The 11794-nt window shown below is 35.5% G+C and overlaps 1 protein-coding gene across 1 annotated transcript; it reads right to left on the bottom strand.

Moving 5' to 3' along the window:
* Window positions 1-449: 449 nt before the first annotated feature.
* LOC112505821 (1-acyl-sn-glycerol-3-phosphate acyltransferase 2-like) lies at window positions 450-11469 on the bottom strand. Its single transcript, XM_025109838.1, has 11 exons — window positions 11313-11469; window positions 10924-11046; window positions 9800-9839; window positions 9621-9694; window positions 9344-9403; window positions 5077-5154; window positions 4744-4902; window positions 2999-3124; window positions 1952-2044; window positions 1711-1797; window positions 450-1072 (listed from the first exon to the last, which is right to left on the bottom strand). The coding sequence occupies exons 1-11, from the start codon at window positions 11391-11393 to the stop codon at window positions 845-847; spliced, it is 1149 nt and encodes a 382-aa protein (XP_024965606.1). The 5' UTR covers window positions 11394-11469; the 3' UTR covers window positions 450-844.
* Window positions 11470-11794: the final 325 nt, after the last annotated feature.

The raw sequence follows: 11794 nt of genomic DNA, 5'->3' as shown, positions 1-11794 counted from the left end.
GAGGCAGGACGGTGGGGCGGGATGGCAGCTATGACAACAACAATAGTGGGATGGAGGTCGGGTGGCTAGGAGTGGGTGGATATGACAACAGTAGTTGTGGCATGGTGGTTAGTGGTGGGTTGGGATAAGATGGGGTGCGGGTGAGTGACAGTTGTGACAGACACAATAATGGTGTAGTGTTGAGGTTTAGGTTAGAGATGTGACAGTAACAGTAGTAGCATGATCATAGTGGAGATGTGCAGTGAGTGACCTATTTCATAAGTTAACAGCTTAACCTAACTCCACTCGAAAGCATTTAGAAAACCCAACAGACCACGAAAACCGACCAAACTAAACCGGACCCATTTTGACGGTTTGCACTGTTTCACATTATGGTTTGCTTTAAAAATAATCAAAAGGTGCGGTTTGCGGTCTGGTTTTGTTAGACCACCCAGACCCTACTTTACTAAAAAAAATCATCAAAATACCACCAAGACCAGTACCAAATTTAAACGTAACACTAACACAATACTGAAACCACTGAACCACACAATCCCACCATCGTTATCCACCTCTCTCATGAGCCACAAAACAACCATGGTTCGAACCAACAACTGCAGAACTGGAAAAATCCAAGCCGCCACAACCTTTACCCATCGCAACCTTCACCATGGTTGTCGGAGATCTCTGAAACTATGGGTGTCAAAGAGACACCATAAAACTGAAACCACTACCATAAACTGAACCTAGCTGATGAAAATGTTAACCAGATAGATTGATATTCATTCTGTTCTTTACTACACACATCTGTTCATAAATGAAGAGGAATGGCTATTTGGTCAATCCGTTCAAGAACAAGTTGTACTTACTGACTCTTTTCTCGTACAGTGCCGTTGCTAGACAACACGGGGGCCACCTTTGCAGGCGTTGAATGCTCCGCTTGAGAGAACTGAATCAAGATCTGCATTAAAATGGTAACAGTTGCCAACCCAACTGCAGCGAATGTGAGGCCCTTCCATGAAGATAGAAGATTAGACCACTGCAAGAACTTGAAGGTCCCGAAAACTAGCAGGCATGCCCAAGAAACAACCACCTATTATATTTGTAAACATATGAGAGAGAATAGTCACTATAATGGCCTCACCCTGAAAGATAAGAGAGATGGCTTTGGCAACCATATGTTTAGCTAATTTTTTGAGATTTTTGAAAAAGCCTCATTTGGTTGGCTTATAAGTTAGCTCTTGAAAAGCTACTTCTAGTAGCGTTTCAATAAGCTCCAAAGGTTTTTTTCCATTTTTTTCCAATTATGCCCTCATATTTTTCCAATTAATTTTTCAACATGTCATTTAAGGTAATTTTACATTGTCATCTACCATATGAGCTAGTTTTACTAAACACAACTAGTTTATCAGCTAGCTTATTACTCCCCCTCCGTCCCAAAGTGTCTACATTCCTAATTATGTATGTCCCAAAATAAGTGTTTAGTTTCAAAAATAGATAACTAGTTCTAAAATCTACCCTTGATTAATTCACAATATTTACAGAGAAATTAATCAAGGGTGAAGTTGTCAATTGGTTAACTAAAAAGTGTAATTATTGTGTATGTCTAAAACAGTGTGCCATTTCTATAGTGCACACTTATTCTGGACCGGAGGAAGTATCAGCCAACAGCTAGCTTGTCAGCCAGTTAGCCAAACATAAGCCTTAAGTCTATTATAACTATGTTCTTACCACTAGAGACTTCAATGGTCGGCCGATGTCAACGAGTTCTGAATCAGGAAAGGCATCTGCTATTTTATGTTGGTCTAATACATCATCCTGTGGATAAGGACAGCAAGAGAAACATAATCAAAACAATCAATTAAGCTTCAACAAGGAAGAAATACAGAAACAAGAAAAGGAAAAATAATAGCCAATTGTGAAGACATATAAAGAAAGAAAATTGAAGACTCTCAAAAGGCATGCACCACACCTTGACGATAAATTTATCTTTACACCATTGTGCAACAGCTTCATCTGATTCTGGTAGATCCTTCATTGAATGGCGAGTGACTTTGACATGAATCTGCACAAAAAAAATCCCTTTATTCATCACATTCCTCGGTTTATAAGCAGATCATCCCTAATATACTGATCATACCAGCACAAAGATTAGAATGACAAAATCACTAAGTTACCAAAAGACCATCACATCCTGGTTATGAAAAATACTATCACTACTTTCTGCACATTTTGCCTTATCTAACGACTGGATTTAATAATTAAACTTAATCTGTCTGGAAGGTTTTTTCAAACTGTGATAAGAGCGGCTGATTCCATTTTCACTTTGGCTGGTTACCAATAAAAACAATTCTCTGTATATCAAACCTGAAAGTATAAAAACCAAAAACCACATAAAAGTTTAGTACTAACTATTGGTTTCCTAGTGATTGGGCTAATATTCAAGGTTCCATTCCCTGTGAGCAATGCCTATGCAGAGCTTCTTTTTCCAAACAAGAAAAGTGACAGACTAACGCTGGAAGCTTCACATCTGTGTTCACTGATTCATCCCTCTTCTTGATTTATATGGTAGCCACAAACCATAAGCAAATAAATAATTTTTTTAATGAAGTACTATGAATACTTCTCATGATATTTGTAGTTCAAATAGGCATGTTTTCAGGGTGTTAAAGCAATCTGATCGGCAACATGGAACATAAATATTCCCTTTCCCTCTCTGCCTATTAAAAAGAAAAGTAGCAAAATAGAACAGCTAAATATTCTACTCATAATGTAAACAAGGGCATAGATGCTGGCCGTGAAACTTGTGCAATTTACAAAGATACATGAGAGTTTATCTGGGACCAGAAAGGGTAAATGATGAGTAAAGGAAAATGGAAGGGATATAATAAAGCACTTCTGAGTATCAAATTATCACGAGAGAGCAGAAATAAATAAGAGTTGACATGCTCTCAAATGGGCCCCCTTGTCCCTGCACCTCATCTTTACATAGCCAGAACTTAAGATCAAGAAGGCTTACCACAGAAGACTGGCCTTTAAAGAGCCTCAGCATTGTTGGTGGAGTTGAATCTTTAGGAATAGCAACAGTCATATCAATAATTGCAGGAACAAATGATCTCATCTGACTCACTGATGTAACAAACCCCTGGCAACATATTAATGATAATAATAAGTAAATTAAACTATGTAAAAAGCAGTATAACATGCAGGAACTACTTGGTTGCGTTTGAGAACTATAGACCACATGTAGGTGGTGTTTGATAAAACTGAAATTGTCATGCATGATAGAATTCCCTGTGGAATTGGTGCTGAATGAGAATTACTATTTGGTAAGTGATCTATAAGAAACATCTGAACTTGCCTCTAACTATTTTCGTATTGTATGATAATGTAAATGTTAGATAACCATATCACATTATAATTTAAGAACAATATGAAGCTAACCAATAGACTGCATTACAATGTGAAGCTAGAATTTTGAAATTTTGGTATATGTAGCATTACAAGGATTATTTTGCAATTGTTGTGTAAGCATAACATTATTTTTACAAAAAAGTTCAATATACTCTTAAATAACACGATATGAGAAGTTACAACATTACGATGAAAGAAATATTGAATGATTTACCCAAAAATAAACCCATATCAAAACAAAAGAAAACAAAAAAGAAAATGATAATTAAATTAAAAGAAAATGGAGAACTAAATATGAAAATAAAACTGAAAAAAAAATGTAAAATGCAGGAGTGAAAGACATCAGAGAAATATGGTTATTTTTGTCAAAAAGTAAACCGACTTGCAGCTAATGATTACGACATGCCTTCATGTATGAATCATTAACAAGCAAGTTGAATCACCAAGACTCGGACAAATTGAGAAATAAACAGTTACAATATAAAGATGTGTGAGTAAATATGAGTGTAAACCATGCAGTATCCAAGTCCCATAACAAGAAAAGTGGGCATAGTGTATCTTTTCTTTTGTTGGCTTCTTGAAAACATAACCTAGTGTCGTAAAGCAGTATCATGACATAAGAGGGGTTTATTTCCTTTGCAAATTAGAAGAATTATCTAGATATAGTTACAATCTGTATGTAATCTGTAACTAAAATTAATCAACAGGACACACTTTCTTAAGGAAAAACTAGGAGATTGAACTCGCTATCAGGCAGTTGTAAATTATACAAGACAAACTGCAGAGACTAACTGTTCTTGTTACTTCTTTTCATCCAAGTTGTGCATGAGATATCTAGGCACCAACTTAAGGGAGAAAATTGCAACATCCAGTAATTTGTGATTAGTATTAACCAAAGGGTGTAGAGGGTAAAGTTTAACACTAAATGCTATATAACATGTCTAGACTGGTTTCACTGGATCATTGGATATTTCTACTAAATTGATTCTCATCTAATAACCCATCCATCAAAAGTTCATCTCCATAAGCTTTTCAAGCTTCTCATCTTCAAACACTAGTTACACAAAAGTGGCAGAAATAATGGTCTGAGATGCATATCTTGCTTTCTATCCTCCCACTGATAGGGAGATAGGTTGGCACATATATCCGTCCAATGATTTTGTTGGCCATAAAGTTAGATATGACAACACTATGGACGAATGAATCAGAAGCAATTATTTCCACATCATGGACCTTAAATGCACCATGCAAACGATTTAAATGAGCAGGTAAAGACCCATAAATAGAAATCATAAGGATATCCTTAGCTAATCATCTTGGTATTTGCTGGTAGATTCAATGGTGTATTACCTTTGTTCGTGGAATTAGAACATTTCTAGGAACAGGCAACCCCATTGATGATGCATATTCTTGAGCTGCTAAAAGCTTTGCTTTAGTAAATCGGGTCCCCTCGACAAAAAGAGCCAACCAAAAGGGCTGAGGGTAGTCTTTTAGGCTTTGAAGACCTGACTGCGATATACAAAGTCAAAAAGTCAAAACACACTTAGCAATTTAGCATGTCCAAGAAAGAAGTGACGACAAAAGAAGACACGGCTTAGAGAACATAGTTGTGTATGATGATGGAAAGAGGAATGACATAAACATACTAGATAGCATAAGTGAACTAAATCAGTGTGATGATACCTTTAGAGTACTTTCATCTTTAGCCCAGCTTCGCTCAAGAAAAAGATACTCAGAAAACCACATTGACCAACCAATGACCTGCATATATTGAACAGCTTCACCTTAGCAAGTGGTAACATCATTTTGAAATAACACGTGCTAAGCCTACAAATACATGAGTAAAGATCAAACAGAGGCCCAAAAATCTGATGACTAATAAAATCAGAAAAGGACTACAAAATCATATACATGTAACATTTTGTCTTCATCAGTCTCCAAATCCTTCTTGGAAAAAGATTACCCATCCTAGTTGGTAGTCACCGACAGTTTGATGATATTGACCATATTAAGAGAGTAAGACAGGCTGACTTAATAAAAGAATAGTGTCAGGTTCACATTCTGTTTTACCATCTCCTTCAGTTCCTTCCTCCAAGTTCCTTTTTTTCTTTCCTTTTCGGCGATAAACGTTGAATTTCTTTAACAATGACAAAGCATGCTGAAGTTTTACTCTCACAATAAGCTCATATATATTGATAAGAAACCACAAATTTGAAACTCTATTCCATATTAAGATAGCTATAAGTTTCATGCAAGCTTGTGTACCATTCAAATTGTGAAGGGAAGTCATAGTATTCAAAAGTTAGTTAATATGGTTAGAAGTTATAAAAGACAAGATGAGCCATGTTCCAGCGAGACAAGCAAGGAGCAAAAGGAACTAGATATCTCTAGTTTAAAAGAAGACTAAACTAGAAGAGAGTAGGATGAAATCAATGACGATTTAAGAGGAATATGATGACCTCTAAAAATTAATTTTGTAAGAGATAAAATAATTCACAAAAAGGACTATACATTATCTGTCGTGTAAAAGACAGTATTCATCCAATGCAAACTAGGTTTATGGAAATAAATGTTGTGAACAGCGTGTTAGGAAATTTCCCAGAAGTTGCCTAGGTACTTGAAAGAGTATGCATACGCATAATGTCTAACATACTTCCAACCGCAAAAGCCTTACAAGGCTAGATGTAACTTCATAACGCTAACTTACAAGAAATATATGATCTTAAGCCAAGTGTGAAGTCTAAGTCTAAGCTATTGGACGTTTAGCAAGAGCAGATAGGTGAAGTTCTGGATGTTGTTACTTGGCAAAGCAAGTAACCTTAATGCGAATGTTTTTATAACATTAAGATTATATCAAACTGAACTCCATTGGTGAATTACGCGTTGGATAGAAAAGAAAAAAGCATCCGGGGAAGTTTGAGAAGCTATGAGAAGTAGACAAGTAATCCCAACTCTAGAATTTAGGAGGATTCTAAAGAGTTGGATTGCTTTATGTTATTGGAGAAACCAAAGAGCTTTATCTTCATGTATAAAAAGAGGTACATTACGTGAACTTATATACACAAAAACTCAAAGCACTACGGGGTGTTTGGTTCGTTGGACTCTGACAGAATCCAAAGGAATTGAAATGATCAATTTCATTGACCAAATTCCATTCGGGCGTTTGGTTTACCTATGAGATGGAAATGGATTCCACAAGGTCCAGTGGATTTTGTCATTCCATCACAATTGAGAAGGAATTCAATTCCATTCCATCCCATTTTCTCAAAAAGACAAAATGATCCCCATCTTCCCTACTTGATTTATCCAGACCCATAAGACCTCCGTCTGAAAAAATCCCATCACCAAATCTGAAGAACTCCATAACCAACAATGTCACTTACCACCACCATTATGAACCACCGCCGACCACTTACCAATAGACCACCGTTCTGTACCACCGTCGACCACTTACCAACAGACACCACCGCCGTTCTGAACCAGGGTTTGCAACCCCTTCTCGACTGAACAAATCCCAAGAACATATCACTAAAATCATATCCTTACAATCAAATCCCAAAATCAATTCCATATCTCAAGAACACCTCCACCCCCAACCTGAATCTGTATCTGCATCTTAAATCAGCTTCAAGCTTTAGCCAAAACACTTTGAAGTTCTTGAATCAAATCCTTCGAAGTTCTTGAATCAAAACCCAAAACTAGACCTCCTCTGTACATCTTTGAGTTTTTCTTTGTTGCTTTTGTTCGCTGTCATGTATGTCGATGGGAGGGGGTTCGGTTGCTGGAGAAAGAAAAGGGTGGGGTGGGGAGGGTTCAACCGGTTGGGAATGATGGTGGGGGTGGGGAGGGTTTAATCTGTTAAATGACTTGATGTTTTAATATACTTATAATTTAAGAAACAAATTATAAAAAATATCATAATAAGGGTATTTTGGTCATTTCTTGTTTATTCATTCCAACTACGGACCTACATTCTACCAATCAAACAGGCAGATTCCTAATCATTTAACAGATTTCATTCCAATTCACGCCAACCAAACACACGGTCAAATTCCATTCCAATTCCTTCAAAGTCAACTTTGAGGGATTCCATTCCTTCAAAAAGAACATTCTATGAACCAAACACCCCCTAAGCCAGTCTTAGTAAGGAAAAAGCCTAGAAATAGTTGACAGAGGGAGAAAGGATGCTTACAAAGAGAGGTGCTCCGAAAGGGAAATAGCAAAGGTAATGGTTCTAAGAATGCTACTAATTTTTTTTAGTACTCTTATCATGAACTTATAACTAGCAGAAACTATTCTTAACTAAGTACTCAAACAATAATTGTAAGTCAAAATATTCTAAAAAAGACTAGAATTTCAGAACGTAAACAAGCGTGTAAAGCTCTGGCTAGTACAGTATGACATTAGAGTCTATGTATGATTTTAACAAAAACTTTAGGACTAAAACTTGTAACCCTTTGCCCAATGAGCGCATCATTATGACTGAGATTGTAACCTTACAGTTCCATCATAGTAACCCTATGGCCCTCACAGAAATAAGACAAAAAATTTAATTTTTACATTAAGATTGTACCCTTATGGCTTAAGCAAAGAAGTTATTCTCTAATTACATATTGTAAAACCACCATTTTTAGTAGGTGTTGCAATCTATGGTCCAATAACATGCAACCTCGTGGCCTTATAGCATAGGGTTACATTTCATGCTTTTTTTTGACAGTAAGTTACTAGTTCAGTTTTTAGTTCAGAAATGTTTTAAGATAAAAATAACAGCATGTTCTTAGTCTTCACTTCAAAGACCAAGAGAGGAGATTCAAATATCCTTTTGAGCTTAAGCAAAGTACAAGTCCAGAGCACATGATGTTCAAGTAAGAGCAAGCAACAACACACTTGAGACTCATGGTAAGCTCCTACCTGACAATTTGAGTTACAATTACATTTCATATTGGAGATCCATAATCTTTAAGCGCATTTGAGCATCTGGTGCTTTCATTTGAACAAATTGAGCCTCATTTGTTCTTATGCAACTTATAGATTGTTGAGGCTGACTTTATGAATAAGCATGAGTAAGTAGGATTTAGGAAGAGAAAATAACCAGTTGGTTACCAGTTACAGTTTCATATTTACATGCTTATAAAATGATCATAAGAGTTATTTGTGGTACTATAGTGATTCTTGCACATACACACTCTTATTGGTCGTTCTTAGGATCAGTAGTTCCTCTCTAATGGTGCTCATATCATCAAACCAATTGACGACAGATCTCACCCATGTGTTCAGCTGCTTGTTGAGGGTTGTGCTCATTTCTTATGTTGTTGATATTGTCAAGAGTTGAGACTGATATAGAAGAATGAATGAGTAGAGTTATAGAGCTATCATTTTGAGGATAGGTATCAAAAAAATACCATGTAATAATCTCTTAAAGTGTAAATATAAAATGATAGATGTTATGCAATGGATTGCAATTATATGATGAAAATATGGGATGTTATATATATGTTGTGACAGGAAGAATACTATGAACTTGCAACAACCACAACATTGATTTCCTAACTCCTAAGCAGATAAGTTTGAAGTTGTATCTTAGTGGACTGCCACAGTTGTGGACTGCTCTGGGAGAGTTGCACACATTACACATAATAAATTTGAAGGTTCATACACCCAATAGTGTCGCAGATGAATAGTAGCTCCAGAAAAGCAATTCTAACAATTATACAGCAAATCGTCAAAATCCTGGGTGTTACATAGGTAATAGGCTTACCTTTCAACTTGAGCATCTCCAAATGCGTCTAGAATTATATTATAACAAGCCAACTTCCAAATATGTAAAATCTGAATAGAGCTTTGTATGTTTTATTATACAGGTGGGAACATCCCATATAAAAAGTTTTTACTTCATATTAAGAGCTTCATATGCATCCTATTTTACTATTTCATTTATTTGAATACTTACAGGAAGAAATTTTGATGATTTCTTCATGACAGCCAACGTGCTACCAAGACACCCTGATCGCTGTTACAGGACAAGTAAAAGAATATTAGTAAAGAGCACAACCTTTGCTGAGATGCAATGAGAAGCATATACGATTGGTTGCATAGGTTTTTTTCCAAAGCAACACTATAAGCCTTTGCATAAGCATCATTGACAAACACAGCCATAACAATGCTTTTGCAGTGGCATGCACACATAAATAATTAAACACCAATCAGGGAGTATATTTATTAAGTACCTGAGCAAACACCCATCCAATGAGCCAATCAATGTCACTTTTATGATTAGCAATGACAAGAGCATGTTCCTTACCTGGAAAGAGAACTGGGTTAGGCGAAAATATTGTGCAACAAGTCAACAACAGTAWATTCTTTACACGGAGCAAAGTAACAATTATAAAAGCAGTATACAACATACCCATCATTCTTARAGTCTCAGGATCTGTGTATAGGTTAACCTGCAGCAACACAACCTCATAAATCTTTATAGAATTTTCATGTAAAATATATCGATATATTTTGGTCCACAAACAAACACCCCATCCACAATAAGGGGAAAAACCCAAGTCAAACCACAATAAATAAAGAGAAATGAGAAATAATAGAGTAACAGAATGGACCAAAAGTATAAAATTCAACTGCAACATCAATATTGTTGTCATTGTTAACTACGAAATTAACCAATTTCAAGCAGGTAAGCGATCCACTAAAGTTCAAAAGTTCTTATAACATGTTATTATGTCAATACCATCATATTGTCCCAGAAAATTCAGCCAACAAACGGTGTGAACCGCAAAAAAAATATATCGATCAAGGTTACACACAAAGAGGCCATGAATCCCAAGGCATTAAATATTGAGATCTTTATAGCTAGTTATTGATTAAAGAAGTGTACAAAGATTCTTTACTTCCTAAGAATAACTACACATTATATGCGACGTGATCACAAATAAATCAGATACATGTAGAAACCGCTGCACTTCAGAAGCAGACAAAAGTAGGAAAACTTATGGTATATAGCCAAAGAATGAAAATACAAGGAGCTTTTAGGTAAAATATGGCACTAGCAGAAAAAGCAAGTATTGTGTCTATAATAGAATATTGAGTCAAAGAACTGAAGAAGATACTCAAACTAACTTTTTTTTAGGGAGAAAGAGTGAGAGAGACCATACAAAAACTACAAGTCAATAACTTCCCTATGATGTGCAGGTAGTCAATTACAGATTAATGATGTCTATAAAGAGATAAGGAATGATTTTCCTATGACAATCTAAATTACTGCTCTGGCTTGCACAGACACAAACCTAATGTAACAAATTAAATCATCAATCACATAATCCATTTTGAACCTAGGAGTTCATTTAGCCCCAAAATTTTGAATAGCAGCATTCTTGAAAACACTTGTGGTAAAACTGAAACAAAGAAAGCAGTGAACATCGAAAAGCCCTAAAAATTCTTAGCATGGCTCGATTTTCAGATGTTTACATATACGAACTTAATACGTAATCTAAAAACTTTTAACTTGAATAAAATCATCATCACCTTAACTCCTGCCCACCAATCAACGATCCAAACAAGTTCCAGCCATAGAAGCTCAGCCACCATTCTGTTAATTCTTCTAAATATACTCTTCGAGAATGGTCGTACAATCACAAAAATAAGTGCCTAAAATAGTAAATCAGCAGTAACAAATCAAACATAGTGAGATTTAGCGTATTTATAGAAGTTCACAACGAGTGAATCTTAGTAGAGATTTCAACAAGACACACACACACATAAAAGTATAAATCTACTAAGAGCTGGAAGAAATAACTTGCAATCAAACATCGTGTTGATCCCAAGGGTTAAAACTTTATAAAATTGAGCAAATCCCTAGCAATATTTGCATTGAATGATTTGAAAGTAAAGATATAGAGTAGAGGAAAATATACCTGAATAAGATTAACGATGAGACCAGAGACGAAGAAGAGGACGCCAATAGGGACGATAACAACTGCTGCTGCGATAGCCATGGCCGCAACTACGTTTGTCTACAGAGACGTTCCACAGACTTTAAAGCCAGAGGGAGAGAGAGAGAGAGAGATGAAATCCACAGACTGTAAACGCTGTATGAAATTAGTGTTTTTCTTCAATAATTACTCCATATTTTTAATATTAAAACTTATTGTGTTTTTTAAGAATATATTATTTTCAAGTGAGATTTAAAGATAACAATTATGAAAAAATTCGAATCGAAACTTTATGATATATTAGAAGATGGTTTGCATAATACAACGAGATATATTTCAATTTTGATTTTTTGTTTTATTATTTATCTTCGTTGATATAATACAGTTTTTAGTGGTTTTAAAAAAACGATAATGTTTTTATTTTTGAATAAAATATAAATTTTTAAAGATATCATAAAAGAATT

This window comes from Cynara cardunculus, assembly GCF_001531365.2.
Source record: "Cynara cardunculus var. scolymus isolate 2C chromosome LG 2, CcrdV1, whole genome shotgun sequence".
Classification (NCBI taxonomy): Eukaryota; Viridiplantae; Streptophyta; class Magnoliopsida; order Asterales; family Asteraceae; genus Cynara; species Cynara cardunculus.
The sequence above is the reverse complement of the archived record's forward strand: the minus strand, read 5'-3'. Positions and strand labels throughout refer to the sequence as shown.